Here is a 16,936-nt window from a genome sequence, read left to right as displayed (position 1 = left end):
AAACTTTGTTTCTCATAATTCTAAGAAAAAATAAAAGAATTCTGACTTTTTTCATGCAATTCCGAGTTCCCATCCCACAATTTTCTGACTTAGAATTGTGGGTTTACAGCTGAAGTCAAAAGTTTACATACACCTGGCAGAATCTGCAAAATTTAAATTATTTTACCAAAACAAGAGGGATCATACAAAATGCATGTTATTTTTTTATTTAGTACTGACCTGAATAAGATATTTCACATAAAAGATGTTTACTTATAGATAAAATAATAGCTGAATTTATAAAAATGACCCCGTTCAAAAGTTTACACACACTTGATTCTTTATACTGCGTTTTTACCTGAATGATCAGCTCGGTGAAGATGTTTTTGGTTGTTTGTTTAGTTCCTTGTTTGTCCTAAACAGTAAAACCACCCACTTTTCTTCAGAAAAATCCTTCAGGTCCCATAAATTCTATGGTTTTTCAGCTTTTTTTTGTATATTTGAACCCTTTCCAACAATGACTGTATAATTTTGAGATCCATCTTTTCACAGTGAGGACAACTGAGAGACTCATATGCAACTATTACAGAAGGTTCAAACACTCACTGATGCTTCAGAAGAAAAAACAATGCATTAAGACCCGGGGGGTGAAAACTTTTGAACAGAATGAAGATGTGTACCTTTTTCTTATTTTGCCTAAATATCATATTTTTTATTTAGTACTGCTCTTCAGAACCTACAAAAGATAGTTACAGAAGACAAAATAAGTAAAATTTACCCCAATCTTCAAATTCCAGACTTTCAGCTTATAAAAAAGGTTTTTTTAACGGTCGTGAAATTGTGCAACCTCTCCGAAATCTCTCGAAAGAACAACAGCACAATTACCAGATCCAGAGCATCGTTTTTAATTTGCTTTGCACACTTTTCTTGGCTGATTTCAAGCACCAACATATTTTGGTGAGGACATTACAGACATCTTTCTCTTAGCCACTGCACAACATAAACATTGTAGTATTTCAAAAGTTCAGAGTGATAAAAATCCTGTGCTCGATGAGTAAACGGAAACAAAACAGAAGCGAAATGATACATATAGTATGAATACATTAAAACACACACTGGCAAAATTAGAGAGATTTCAACTGAATCGACAAACGATGTGAACGTGTGAACAATTAAGAACTGTAAATGCCTCCTTTTTAAAACTGCAACATAAGTTTAAACCACCCTCAGAAATTTACAATGGAAACATTTCCGTTGTAAATTAGTGTAAGTGCCATTGTATTTAAATGAGAACGCATGCACTGGAGGAACACTTAGGTTCGGTTTTATTAACATCGTCGTTTGAGCTGCTGAACTCCTCTTGCAGGGTTGCATATTGTGGCCAGCTCATCGGCATCCACTGCAAGGTCAAAAGACAAAATAAACAATAAAATTATGAGTTCAACATTGTCCCTCTCCTAAAGTCCTTCATATGCAACAACATCTACATCTATGTATATATCATACATGTATTGTTAAGGTTATAGGTAAGAATTGCATTGTAATATTTTTGAAATTGCACTCTCGATGTTTTAACCTACATTGCAAAATAACCAAGGAATGGCCCAAAAAGTGAATTAAGCAGGTGGAAGCACAACAACGAGACAGCATTCCTCAAGTTAGCATTAAGCTGGTAAAAGTTGCCTGTCGTTGGTGATCCGACACCACTAGTGGTTTGAATTAATGGCTCAAATCAGCACAAAACAGCAACTTCCTCTGGGAAAAAACACTGAGCGATGGGAAAGATGATGATGGATTATTCTTAAAACTCTTCAGAAATATCAAAATAATTATCGTTAACAAATAATGCCATCATATTGTGTGTATCTATTGCACATTTAACTTTTTTCCATTTAAAAATGGGAAAACTCCCATCTTCCAATGCAACATTAGCTCACAGGAGATAGGTGGTGGGATGAATTTTGAGGGAAAAACCTTTCGCATGTTTGAACTACCAACTGCAGAAGCACCTTTCGGTTCCGCAGCGTCAACTATAAGCGTCTAAAGCACAGGTCGATCACCTGCGTCCTTTAAAAAAAGTGGTCAGCAAATAATCCAGACATTCATGGGCCTGTCTGCTTCACACACACACACACACTCACACACACTTACACACACACTGAACCCTGGACCTACAGCACACAACACTTCTTAATAACAGAGACATCAGTTTTTATCTACACATTTACAATTGAGACGCATCAGAATTTACAATAAAAGAATTCGTGGACCTACATATCTTAGGTAGCTCATTTTACTAGCCTTAAAAGAACAGTTCAGCCAAAATATAAATTTGGTCGTTATTTACTCACCCTTATGTTATTCCAAAACCACATGCTGTTTTTATCGATTTAGGTTTTTTCCATTATGAAATTAAGAAATAAAGGTAATTGGGACTTTTTATCTCACAATTCTTTTTTTTTTCTCCCATTTGCAAATTTTATATCTCAGTTTTGACTTTTCTCAGAATTCTAATTTTAGAATCTTGCAATTCTGCTTTTTTGGAAAAAAAAAAGTAATACTGTTTATTAAGTACATTTTTCAAAAATACAATTGTGAGGTTTTAAATATCAATATTTATTGAATTCAGTGGCAAGGCTGTCAAACGATTAATCGCGATTAATCACATGTGAAATAAACGTTTGTTTACATAATGTGTGTACTGTGTATATTTATTATGTATATATAAATGCACACAGATGCATGTATATATTTAAGAAAAATATGTTATGTTTATATACAAAATATTAGTGCTGTCAAACGATTAATCGCATCCAAATAAGTTTTTGTTTACATATGTGTGTATACTGTGTAATTTATCATGTATATAAATACACACACATATAGTATATTTTGAAATATTTACATGTATAATTATACAACTCATATTACATATATTTTTTTTATATATATATAAACAACATTTTCCTAAACACATACATGCATGTGTGTGTATTTATGTATACATAATAAATATAAACAGTACACGCACATATGTAAACAAAAACTTATTTTGGATGCGATTAATCGTTTGACAGCCTAAAAAATATTTATATGTACATATATAATTTATATGTAAATATAAATATTTTTAGATTACATACATGTATATGTATGTGTGTGCATTTATATATACACATAACATACACAGTACACATTATGCAAACAAAAACTTATTTTAGATGCGATTAATCGCGATTAATCGCTTAACAGCACTACAAAATATTTGTATATACATATTAATATTTTTAAGTTACATATATGTATATGTGTGTATTTATATACACATAATTAATATACACAGTATACACACATATGACACAAAGTTTTATTTTGCAAGCGATTAATCGCGATTATACGTTTGATAGCCCTGGTGGCGAAACCAAGCTTTAGAATCTTGCAATTCTGTTTTTTTTTTCTGCCACAGAACATAAAACAAAAAAAGATAACTGCAACTCTCTCACAATTTTAGCCTTTTATCCGTGTAATTGTAAATGAACACCTAAGAAGTCAGACTTTACTTCTCAGAATTGTGAGATAAAAGCCAGAATTGTAAATCTTGATGAACAAAGGTCTTACGTATGGTTCACAAAATGAACAAGGTGCGTTGAAGGAAAAAAAAAGAAAGCATTTTTTGAACAATACCAGCAACTTTTGTGAAGTGGAGAATTCAAAATAATCAGTAAGTCAACTAAAAGTAATACTGTTTATTGAGTACTTGCTGGTATTGTTCAAAGTCCATGTGGTCCATACAGCTTCTGCACTATATTCCAACTGAAGTCATACAAAGCCAGTATTGAAAGGAATCATTCACCCAAAAATGAAAATTCTGTTATTAATTGCTCACCATTTTGTCGTTCCAAACCCATAAGACCTTTGTTCATCTTCAAACACAAATTAAGATATTTCTGATGAAATCCAAGAGCTTTCTGACCCTGCATAGACAGTTACACAACTGACACATTCAAGGCCCAAAAAGGTAGCAAGGACATTGTTAAAATAGTCCTTGTGACATCAATGGTTCAACTGTAATTTTACGAAGCAACAAGAATACTTTTTGTGAGCGAAGAAAACTAAAAAATGGCTTTATTCAATAATCTCTTTCAGAGACTGACACCAAAGAGAAGTAGTTGAATAAAGTCGTTATTTCAGTTTTCTCTTAGCTTTCTCGTAGTATTCTGTAGCTTCATAATAGACTATTTTAACAATGTCCTTACTGCCTTTCTGGGCCTTGAATGTGGTAGTTGTTTTTCTGTCAATGCAGAGTCAAAGCTCTCAAATTTCATTAAAACGATCTTAATTTGTGCTCTGAAGACAAACAAAGGTCTTACAAGTTTGGAACTCATTTTTGGGTGAATGATCCCTTTAAGTGGCCATTCACTGAAAAATAACTACACTGTAAAAAGTTTTCACCAGTTTCAACTTAAAAACTAAAGTTTAGCAGATTCCTTAAAATTTTTAAGTTAAATCAACTCATTTTATTGTAATAAGTTAAAATGACTTTTTAAAATGAGTTTTTAGCTGATTTAACTTAATTTTAAGGCAGCTGCTAAACTTAGGTTTTTAAGTTAAATCTGGTAAAAAACTTTTTACAGTGTAGGCATTACTTAATCTGAATTTAAATTAGATTTCAGAGCTTTCAGAAAGATCATTTTCTTCTGGTTCTTTCACGAAACTAACGTATGGACTTGTAAAAGAGTGCATGGTTCATATGAACTGCTTTCATTGAGATCTTGAGGGTCACTACGAATTCTCGTTTTACAAGTTTTGGAAATTATTCTCTAAAATTGTTCTATGATTAAAATAAAATAGTAAAACACCAGTCAAGTCTGGAGTGACATTAGGGTGAATAAATAACGACATTTCCATTGTCAGGTGAACGATTCCCTCAATGAACTTTACAGCCAAAAGTTTGCGCAAATCGCAGACCTAGATCTTCCATAGCAAGTGCATAATGCGTAAAAGGTCCATGTTAAGAGTGGCAAATGTGCAATTATTACGATATATCCCCATATCTGCATATCCCAAAGAACCATTCCCACACTTTCAGTCAGTACGTCAATGTAGGGAACGAAATCTGATGGTTGGTGTTCTGCAGATTCTTCTTGCACCAAATCGACAAACAGCTAAAAGAAAAAAAGACGCCTTTAAATGCTGTAGTGTCATTCATGGACGACGGTTTCATTACTGGTCTGGCAATGATGTTTAGCTTTACAATTACTTCTTTCTCTGCGGCTTGACCTGCATCTTCCACAAAGTAAACTGCTACAAAATCCCAAGTATGCCATCCTCAACCTCAGCCATTTAATGCTAAGTAAACCGCACAAAGAGCCGGAGCTTACAAAACGCATACTGTAAACACACATACACATTCGTCTTCAAACACTCGCCAAAAAAAACGATTCGAAAATGATTCAGAACAATGAACTGTAGAGGTCTGTTTGCATCTGCACTTATCACAACTCAACAACAACATAGAAAGTTGCCACATATTTGCATCCCAAAAGCATACACGTATCTACATTTGTTCAGCTCACATCTAGGCTACGTTGTCAGAAAGTGCTACGACTTTTGAACCACCGCATGCTGTTTTACATTGTTCGGAGACCATTCGCTTCGGGAAAAAACAGCCTTTGATCTGTACGCAGAATTCACGAACAGTCACCAATTTGATGAGATTTGCGAAATAGGCATGCATGAAAACCTGCGTGTGTCCACAGCAGAATCATGCCAGTGGCGGCGTGTTATTGCACTCTCTCTATTTTTAATTTTTTTTGCCAACCGCCTACCTTTTTCGGATGAGCTTGAGCATCCGCAGATATACATCAGCCTCCACATTCATTGCCCGGGCAAATGGCCCTGTAATACCCATGTCGATCGAAGCTTAGAGCTTACTTGTTCACTTAGTGTGTAAATATTTATACATTTATATCTCGAGTAAATCGTATAGGAGCCACGAAGACTAAATTCGCTTGCGCGCGACTCCGTCGGGTTAAGATGGAAAGTACTTGAAGGTAGATGAGTAGAAAAACGATACATCGAAAAACGAAAGAAAGGTTTGGTTTTAAGCTTCAGCAGCCGTATGTACTTGAGTCATAATCCCTCGCCGCTGTGCTCAAAGGAATCGTCTATACACATAAGTTAGATTTCCGATTGTTTCAAATACAATGCATACTGAACAGTACGGGGCCTCAGCCTAGCTGTTCAAGCCCCAAATAAATAAAAACAACACACTTGTAAAGGCTCAAAATAAGAGACTGGTGAAAAACATAACAAAATAAAATAAATGAAGTGCTCACATATTTAGATAAAAAGGATTAAATAGAAAAGAATGCATCCAAAATGCTGCGGCTCTAGTTGACGACGCTGCGTCAAGAACCTGTAGCACGCTAATACCACCACGATCGGGCCCCGTTCCCCCCGCACCACGTCTCTCATACTATGGTCTCGTCTGCTGTCTTTTTCAGCAGCTTTGTGGAAAGCAAGGAATGCTGGGTAGAGTGTGCACCCTTGGTGTCGGGAATGAGCAAGCGGACTTTCTGATTGGTTCGTCTCCACTCTGAGTACAGCTGACAGTGGTAGCGGAATGAGACCTGCAAAACAAGGACAGTTTTTTTACACTTTTGGTTGAAGGACCAGGTGAATTTTTATGAAAAATATGTCTGGGTGACATTTCATGCCAAAATGAGAAGAGAAAGTATGAATAATAAATTATAGGAACATTTCCTCCACTCTCCAACTGTCATTACTGAAATATAACGAGAATCATCCCGTCTCGACACACACAGAATTCGTTTTTTTTATTAAAATCAGCATAAATTAAAGGTGTCACAAGAAATATTATTTCCTGAGAATTTTAAGATAAACTCGCAATTGGGAGTTATAAAGTCAGAATTGTGAGATATAAATTCGCAATTCTGAGAAATGAAGTATTGCGTGATATAAACTTTTTTCCTCAGAACTTGCAATTCAGACAAATGAACTCGCAATTCTGACTTTTTTCTCAGAACTGTGAGCTTATATCTCACACTTGTGACTTTTTTTTCCAGAATTGTGAGATATAAACCTGCAAATCTGACTTTTTCCTCATAAATTGCAAATTCTGACAAAAATAGTCACAATTCTGAAAAATAAAGTCGCAATTTTTAAAAATAAAGTCGCAATTAGTAATAAACTAAGAAATAATGTCAGAATTCCAAGATATAAAGTCACAATTCTGACATTATTTCTCAGAACTGCCAGTTTATATCTCGCACTTGTGACTTTGCCGAACTTGCAATTCTGAGATATAAAGTCACAATTCTAAAAAATAAAGTCACAATTCTAAAAAATAAAGTCACAATTCTGAAAAATAAAGTCGCAATTCTAAACAATAAAGTCGCAATTCTAAACAATAAAGTCGCAATTCTAAACAATAAAGTCGCAATTCTAAACAATAAAGTCGCAATTCTGAGCAATAAACTAACAATTCTAAGAAATAAAATCACAATTACGAGATATAAACTCACAATTCTGACCTTTTTTCTGAACTGCCGGTTTATATCTCGCGCTTGTGACTTTTTTTTTGGGAGTTAAAAAGTCACAATTCTGAGAAATAAAGTCACAATTCTGAGAAATAAAGTCACAATTCTGAGAAGTCAACTTGCAATTCCTCATATTTGTGAGTTTTTATCTCACAATTCTTACAAAAAAAAGTCAGAATTTGGAGATTTAAACCCGCAGACACGAGAAAGTCAGAATTGTAAGACATATACTCACAATGGGAGCAAATAATTTAAACTCACATTTGCGAGAAAGCAAGACAGAATTGCGAGTTCATGTAATTCTGACTTTAAAACTCGAAATTAGGGGTTTATTTCGCAATTCTGACTTTATAACTCGCAATTGTGAGTTTGTATCTCATAAGTCTGAGAAAAAGTAAGAATTACGAGAAATAAATTCATATTTAAAGAAAAAAGTTGTAATTGCGAGATATACTCACAATTGCAAGAAAAAAACTCTGAATTGCGAGTTCATGTAATTCTGACTTTATAACGTGTAATTCCAAGTTTATATCTCGCAATTCTGACTATAACTTGCAATTGCAAGTTGTTATCTCACAATTCTGAAAAAAAATAAAAAAAAATAAAACATCGGAATTGCGAGATATAAACTCACATTTGCAAAAAAAAAAAATCTTGCAAGAAAAAAAACGTGCAAGTTTATGAAGTTCTGACTTTATAACTTGCAACCGCTTATTTATATTTCACAATTCTGAGAAAAAAAAAGTAAAAATTGAAAGAAAGTCATGATAACTTTAAAAAAAAAAAACTATTCAGTGGTGGAAACGGGCTTCCATAAGAATCAGTTTTTTTTTAACTGTGGTAATGAGTATGGTATTGTTTTGCATCACAATAATGAAAATTTGATTTCTTTTAATTACAATACTGGGAACCGCATTTTTATTTTTTTATGTTATTTTTTGCATTAAGTTAATGAGAACCAGATTTTTTTTTTACATTGCAGTAATGAGAAAGATTATTTTTTATTATGGTAATGAGAACAGGATTCACTATGAAACAGTGTTAGTAGTAACAACAACAAAAAAGCATTACAGTAATGAGAACAAGATTTTTTTAGCATTATGTAGAACAGAACAAGATTTTATTCATTGTAGTAATGAAAACAAGATTTCTTCGTATTACAGTAATGAGGAAGAGTTAGAGTTACGGTAATGAGATATTTTTGATAGCGCAGTAAAACAAGATTTGTTTGCGTTCTTTGCATTTTTAAACACATTTTAAACAATTAACAAAAATAATTATTTCTTTTTCTTTCTTTCGATTTTTGGGGTGAAATATGACCCAGACATGTTCCGACATCTTTATGTGATTACCCCAAAATTAATTTAAAGGAATAGTTCATTCAAAAATGAAAATTCTGTCATTAATTACTCACTCTCATGTTGTTCCAAACCTGTAAAACCTTTGTTCACCTTAAGAACACAAATTAAGGTATTTTTGATGAAATCTGAGAGCTTTCTGACCCAGCGTAGACAGCAACACAACTACCACATTCAAAGCCCAGAAAGGTAGTAAGGACATTGTTAAAATAGTCCATATGACATCAGTGGTTCAACCGTCATTTTATGAAGCTACGACAATACTTTTTGTGCAAAGAAAACAAAAATAATGACTTTCTATCTATTTCTCAGATTTCATCAAAAATATCTTAATTTGTGTTCTGAAGATGAACAAAGGTCTTATGGATTTGGAACGACATGAGGGTGAGTAATTAATGACAGAATTTTCATTGTTGAGTGGACTATCCGTTTAAAGCATTCTGTTTTAGAATTAAAAATGTAAAGCTGTGTTTGATTGGTTGTAATACACTACCAGTGTCCAGAGGACATAGATGGTGAAGAGTGCGATGGTCAGAGCGATGAGGCCGACTGCCTCCAGGCGACTGTTGAAGTGCAGGTGGTCCTGTGCACCCCGTAGACACAGCCAGCCTGAGATGGCTGCCAGGGGCGTTATAAATAGAAAGCACACCATGTCACAGAAGAGGGTGCGCTTCTCATTCCGGGGGCCTGGGTCCCTGAGCCACTATTGAAAGACAATTTAGCCAATATCAGCAATTATATGTTATGTGTAAATCTAAATGTAAATCTAGTGAACTATCCCTTTAATTTGACACATCTGATGTCTCGTTTTTGACCCATATATAATAAATTATGCTATATCAGCACACATGCAAGCAAATGTACGATAGCAAAGTTTGGCTGAGCCATGCAGACGAGGCTAAAGGCATTAACCTTTGTTACCTCTGTGAGGGGTCGGGGCCGGCGCTCAATGGTAAACTCAGTGTGGCACAGCTCACAGTAGCTGGTGTTAGAGGAGGACAGCCATTTCTCCAGGCAGCTCTTGTGGACCGTGCCCAACGTGCCGGTGCAGTCGCACGGGGAGAGAAGCCCCTCGCTGTTGCACACGTCTTGACCCTCATGGCAGATCCGACAAATCGGCCGATCGCTAACAGAAAGGGGAGTTAACAGCTTTGCCTTTAGGCTATTGTAATATACAGTTGAGATCAAAAGTTTACATACACCTTGCAGAATCTGCAAAATGGTAATTATTTTACCAAAATAAGAGGGATCATACAAAATGCATGTTATATTTTTATTTAGTACTGACCTGAATAAGATATTTCACAGAAAAGATGTTTACATATAGTCCATAAGAGAAAATAATAGTTGAATTTATAAAAATGACCCTGTTCAAAAGTTTACACAAACTCGATTCTTAATACTGTGTTGTTACCTGAATGATCCACAGCTGTTTTTTTGTTTTGTTTTTTTTGTTTAGTAATAGTTGTTTGTGAGTCCCTTATTTGTCCTGAACAGTTAAACTGCCCGCCGTTCTTCAGAAAAATTATTCAGTTCCTCAAAGTTTTTGGTTTTTCAGCATTTTTGTGTTTTTGAACCCTTTCAACAATGACTGTATGATTTTGAGATCCATCATTTCACACTGAGGACAACTGAGGGACTCATATGCAACTATTACAGAAGGTTTAAACACTCACTGATGCTTCAGAACGAAAAACAATGCATTAAGAGCAAATTGAGCTTATTTTGTGTTCCTGGAAACATGCAAGTACTTCTGTAGCTTCTGAAGGGCAGTACTAATTAAAAAAAAAAAGAAAGATATTTAGGCAAAATGGAATTCTGACATTATTTCTTAGTTTATTACTCAGAATTGCGACTTTATTTTAAAAAATTGCGACTTTATTTTTCAGAATTGTGACTATTTTTGTCAGAATTGCTATTTATGAGGAAAAAGTCAGATTTGCAGGTTTATATCTCACAATTCTGACTTTATAACTCCCAATTGCGAGTTTCTCACAATTCTGGAAAAAAGAGTCACAAGTGGGAGATATAAGCTCACAGTCCTTAGAAAAAAGTCAGAATTGCGAGTTCATTTGTCTGAATTGCAAGTTCTGAGGAAAAAAGTTTATATCACGCAATACTTCATTTCTCAGAATTGCGAATTTATATCTCACAATTCTGACTTTAAAAATGTACACATCTTCATTCAGCTCTTAATGCATCGTTTTTCCTTCTGAAGCATCAGTGAGTGTTTGAACCTTCTGTAATAGTTGCATATGAGTCCCTCAGGTGTCCTCAGTGTGAAAAGATGGATCTCAAAATCATACAGTCATTGTTGGAACGAGTTCAAATACACAAAAACGCTGAAAAACAATTTGAATTTTGAGGGATTTTTCTGAAGAACAGCACGCAGTTGAACTGTTCATGACAAACTATTATCTGTTCACTAAACAAAAAAACACAGCTGTGGGATATTCAAGTAACAACACAGTATTAAGAATCAAGTGTGTGTAAACTATTGAACAGGGTCATTTGTATAAATTCAACTATTATTTTCTCTTGTGGACTTTATGTAAATGTCTTTTATGTGAAATATCTTATTCAGGTCAGTACTAAATAAAAAAAATAACACACATTTTTTAAAATCCCTCTTAATTTGGTCAAATAATTAACATTTTGCAGATTCTGCAAGGTATATGTTAACTTTTGACCTCAACTGTATATTGTATAACGGAAAACGACAAAAAGACAAAAGGTTTGTCTACCTCTGGGTGCCCAGGGCTTTGATAACAGTAGATAGTAGACGTCCATCTTTGGCCGTGACCTGGGTGACGTACTGGGCCCGGCGATTGTCAGCTTCCTCCACAGTTTTGGACAGGGCAGCGTTGCCAGTGCAGTCGCACAGGGAGCCTGGGAGGTGGCAACACTCCCCTGTGGTCATTTCGGGGCCGTCCAGGAGGGCGGGGGGCAGGGGAGCACCGGGGGGAATCAGGGAGCAGACTCGCTCCCACACCTCAAGTCACAAAGACCCTACCACTGCAGAGAGAAGGAACATTGGGGAAATTTCAGCAAAAACTATCAATTGTCTTTCGGCAATGAAGCATCGCTCACATAGAAGACTTTTTCAAACTGCAAATTCAGGATGCAAATTCTGAGATCTCTCAGATAACATGAATTCTTGTTGAAACGATGCAAAACAAGAGTAAATGTGTTAAAGTGTAAATCACTTTATTCGGTGAGATGAATGTGTTGAATAAAAGTTCAACTTTTCCTTCCTTTTCTTAAAGGATTAGTTCACTTTCAAAAAAAAAAAGACCTTATAAATCATCCAAGATGTTCATGTCTTTCTTTAGTCAAAAGGAAATTAAGGTTTTTGAGGAAAACATTCCAGGGTTTTTCTCCGTATAGTGGACTTCAATGGGGATCAACGGGTTGAAAGTCCAAATTGTAGTTTCAGTACAGTTTCAAAGGGCATTACACAATTCCAACCAGGGAATAAGGGTCTTATCTAGTGAAATGATCTGTCATTTTCTAAAAAAAAAAAAAAAAAAAAAGTCAAATTTATATACTTCAACCACAAATGCTCATCTTGCACTAGCTCGACTTAATGCATTACAAACATTGGAAAGGTCACAAGTCAGTCCTGATTCAGTGTTTACAAGCTGAACACAAAGAAAGTCAAACAGCCTTTACAAAAAAGGTAAAACAACGATGTCGGACAATTTTGAAGTCGGAGGAGAAAATGAGATGTATCGAAGTACACAGATGAAGAACTAAGCACACATGACTTTTCAACGTAATTACGTAATGTGTGAAGTTTTTTTTTTTAATAAATGACTGATTGTTTCCCTAGATAAGACCCTTATTCCTCGGCTGGGATCGTGTAGAGCCCTTTGAAGCTGCATTGAAACTGCAATTTGGACCTTCAACCCTGATCCCCGTTGAACACCACTATATGGAGAATAGTCCTACAATGTTTTCCTCAAAAACTTTAATTTCTTGTCGACTGAAAAAAGAAAGACATGAACATCTTGGATGACATGGGGAGTAAATTACCAGTAATTTTTTATTCTGAAAGTAAAGTAATACTTTAAAAAGAGATGCAGTGAGACACTCAAAATGGAAGTGATATGGCCAATTTTTTTTGTCAGATTACGTGATTTTGACTCTTAAAATCTTGTCGTGTCATGAACAAGAAACATGTTAGACTACATGTTGCTACCTGACCATTCATCATTTGCTGTCTTTGAATGACGTGTGCTGTCAGTGATAGGGCGGGACTAGACATAAGGTGCCACAAGCGTAAACAAACAACGGCTAGCAACAGCATATTTTGCTCTGTCATGTAATCAGAAAAGCCAAAAAAGAAAGAAAACTGATAATGGACTTGCTTTAGCAGTATGGGCTGTCAAAGAGAACTGAGGTAAAATAGTTTATAGCCCCATTCATTGGCCCCAATTCCATTGCAAGTTTCTCACTGTGAGCTTGTTTTTATTTGCTAAAAAGATTTTAGTTGAAATATTTTTTGTGATCATCAACAGAATGCCATAAATGCATTAATTTGCACTTATATACAGTAGTAGTCAACATTTGAAGTGGATAAAAACCTTTCATCAAAGCACTTTTCATTCATTTTTTTAGAGTTGATTTTCATGCACATATTTGACATTTATATTTCTTTCCAAATATAAAAAACACAATGTGGCATACATTTATGTGAGAACCCAATTCAACCAAATCGATACCTATAAAACATCAACACATATTCTCATATGTCATATTTTCATATACGCACAATAAACACACAATTCATTATACATACACACAGACAATGCTATTTAAATTTTATGGGGTTTTTTTGTCTTTAGTCTCTTGAAACACAAAAAGGAGATATTTTAAATAATGATCATTTGAAACATCAGTAACCAAAAGCGTAAATAAACCAATTCTGTCTAGCTACAAAAAAAAAAAATGACAAAAAAGCACCTCCAAATTTCCAAAAAAAGATGTGTATTATATTTTCACACTTTGTATAAGAATTATTTAAAATCAAGATCATAATTAAATGCAAATGTCAATCTGACCATTAAAAAAAAATTAGTTTTACCAAAGGTTTTTACTTTTTATTTACTGTTTACACATGTCAATATTTGTTGGTTAAAATAACCATGTGAGGTCTCTCTTACGGTGTGTTCACATGGGGCGTCAGCGTCAACGCTTCCCATTGACTTTGAATGGGTGACGTCAAGCGTTGCCGAAAAGAATTGTGGATCCGTCGGCGGCGCTTCACTTGCGTTGCTTGCGGCAGAAATTGAGAATTTTTCAACTTCTGCCGCGAGCAACGCCAGTGAAGCGCCGCCAACGGAAGCGTCAGCCAATCAGGATCGCTCTATGCAAATACGGTAGCCAGGCGACAGCCAATCACGTTTGTCCTGTTCAAGAGCAGCAAACAGTCTAATTTCTAACTGTTAAGGTTTTAATTATAGTCTGGTAAGTGCTATTTTCAGGCTTGTCACATCCATAACAGTACATATTCCTCATAAATAGATCAAAATTAAAATACAGTAACAATTATACATTCTGTGAAGACAAAGCCATCGCTTCTTTATTTGTTGGGTATTATTGTGTCTAGTTTGTGCATTTTAATTCGCAGAATTAAACGATAACGCATGATTATTTCCTTTTTTAACATAAACTCATGCAAAGACTGATATTTTTTCCTGATATTTAGACTCTATCAACAAGGGTTTATTAAAATATAATCAGATGGTTTGGTATATTTGTAACACATACATTATGTCACATCTATAAAGCTGGATTTGCCCAGGTTGACAGCTGTAATCACTACAAGCTTGCATTGTACGAAAAAAAGAGCAGCTTGGACATTCTTCAGAACATTTCCTTTTGTGTTTCAAACAAGAAACAAAGTCGTAAAGGTTTGAAACAACACTAGTTTAATACAAAAGCAATCATATTGAGGTAAACTTGGTCTATTACTTGAACTTGGACAGCATATTTAAGCACTGTACATTATTTGACACATCTTTTGATGAATGGCAACTCGCTGGATTAATACATCTAGATATGATCTATAGATGAACAAAATGAACAACATATAACCTTTACTAGCATGGGAATGCATGGACAGAAACAGACACGAGAACAACCGGCATAAACGCACTGCCATTTTACAAGAAATCCTTTCCATGTGCTGCCATAACATCAGTCTACATTTAACGTTAAACCATCTTGTCTGGTTTGATCTGATCTGATCTATCAAGCTGTCTGACACTGGTCTAGGGTGGGCCTTTGGCACACAACACAAGCTGCCAATTAAACATCAGTTTCCTCCAATATACCGATTAATGTTTATTAGATTTCAGCCTATTCGTTTAAATCGAAATGAACCCGATTCGATACGAATTAAGACACAGTCATGGTGAATGTGGAATAATGCAGCTGCATTAGACTGCTAGTTACATTAGCCATGTAGCAAAATATGCCATCAAAGCCTGGGATTAGAGATTAAAACATCATTTCGTGTCGTCTAATCTTACCTTTTGGTTTTCCATGCTGAGCTGGTGCCTTTAAGGGAGAATTCCGTTTAAAAGTGGCGCTTGTTTGTAAACGATAAGGTAAAAGTACAAGCCTTGTTTTGGGTTTGATCCTTTCAGCAAGCGACTCGGCTCGGCCTCCTACCGACGTCTCTGATTAGCGCTGTGTACGATAAGAGCGTAGAGGGAGGCGCTTCCGTACGCAGCGCTGCTTCGGAATTTTCCTAAACAGCTTTCGTGAATAGCCGTCAACCGAGAAATGCCTATTGTTGTTATTTCTAAGGACTGTTCGCTGCTCATGTGAGGCTTTGTGTGTTGTGATGGAAAATGGTTTGGTTTTGTAATAATTTTGTAAACATAAATACTTGTCTATTTAGGCTTTCTTTTTTAGAAATTCTGAACAAAATGTGCATATTTATGCGTAACGTAATATTTCGTTTTTCAGTTTTGTGCGTAAGATACGCTTTTGCTCACTTTGTTTTGCATCAGAAATGGAATTAAAAATGTTAAAGGAGTAGTTCACTTTCAGAACAAAAATGTACAGATAATGTACTCACCCCCTTGTCATCTTCAGTCGTAAAGAAATAATATTTTTTGAGGAAAACATTTCAGGATTTTTCTCCATATAATGGACTTCTATGGTGCCCCCGAGTTTGACCTTTCAAAATGCAGCTTCAAAGGGCTCTAAACGGTCACAGCCGAGAAAAGAAGGGTCTTATCTAGCTAAACGATGGGTTGTTAAAAAAAAAAAAAAAGTCAATTTATATACTTTTTAACCTCAAATGCTCGTCTGGTCTAGCTCTGCGTGTACTCTGTGTAGAGATTAAAAAGTATATAAATTGTAAATGTTTTTAGAAAATAACCGATCGTTTCGCTAGATAAGACCCTTCTTCCTCGGCTGGGATCATTTAGAGCCCTTTGAAGCTGCATTTAAACTGCATTTTGGAAGTTCAAAGTCGGGGGCACCATAGAAGTCCATTATATGTCAAAGCTCCTTCAGCAATTGGCTTGCCTAACGACATATCATGCTAATTTTCTGCTCCAGTTGAAAATGTTCAACTTGCACGGAAGAAGCAATTATGGCGAATATTGCATGTTCACAGCAAACATATCACCTAATTTGCATCGCCTGCCGCCAATGTGCGCCTTTGCTTTGAATTTGTATGTAATCTGCTCACGCAAATAATTAAATTAGCTTTTGGTGTGCACACACTAATGTCACTAAAATCATTCTTTATTTAATTAACATTATTTTATTGGTCTTTATTTGTAGTAAAAGCAAACTAATTGAAAATGTTTCATTTTTTCACTTTTGCACTTTTATCATATTTTTTAAGAATGGTCATCTAAAAATTAGTTTTATTTAAAATGTTCATTCATTGATATATAATTTATTTTAAAAAGTATAATTTTTTTTTCCAAATATTTCAGGTTTTTCATTGTTTAACCAAAGCCCTTCTTCTGTCATAGATTTTTACCAGATTTTTCAAATTTAGATCATTGA

The 16,936-nt window shown here is 35.0% G+C and overlaps 1 protein-coding gene across 1 annotated transcript; it reads right to left on the bottom strand.

Moving 5' to 3' along the window:
• Positions 1–4,591: 4,591 nt before the first annotated feature.
• On the bottom strand, positions 4,592–15,571 carry marchf2 (membrane-associated ring finger (C3HC4) 2). The gene is made up of 5 exons (XM_073844406.1): positions 15,436–15,571; positions 11,644–11,914; positions 9,821–10,025; positions 9,393–9,602; positions 4,592–6,611 (listed from the first exon to the last, which is right to left on the bottom strand). Exons 2-5 carry the CDS (start codon positions 11,817–11,819, stop codon positions 6,453–6,455), a joined length of 750 nt encoding a protein of 249 aa, XP_073700507.1. The 5' UTR covers positions 11,820–11,914; positions 15,436–15,571; the 3' UTR covers positions 4,592–6,452.
• Between the last annotated feature and the right edge of the window lie 1,365 nt (positions 15,572–16,936).

This window comes from Garra rufa, chromosome 7 (genome assembly GCF_049309525.1).
Source record: "Garra rufa chromosome 7, GarRuf1.0, whole genome shotgun sequence".
In the NCBI taxonomy this organism is placed as follows: Eukaryota; Metazoa; Chordata; class Actinopteri; order Cypriniformes; family Cyprinidae; genus Garra; species Garra rufa.
This window is presented reverse-complemented; position numbering and strand designations above follow the sequence as displayed.

Bases quoted from the DNA above. Each gene is read 5' to 3' on its own strand.
- marchf2 (XM_073844406.1), bottom strand. From the start codon at position 11,819: ATGACCACAGGGGAGTGTTGCCACCTCCCAGGCTCCCTGTGCGACTGC. The intron at 10,026-11,643 runs GTAGACAAACCT...CCTTTCTGTTAG, and splicing joins AAAGCCCTGGGCACCCAGAG to CGATCGGCCGATTTGTCGGA. The intron at 6,612-9,392 runs GTAGTGTATTAC...CTTGTTTTGCAG, and splicing joins TCTATGTCCTCTGGACACTG to GTCTCATTCCGCTACCACTG.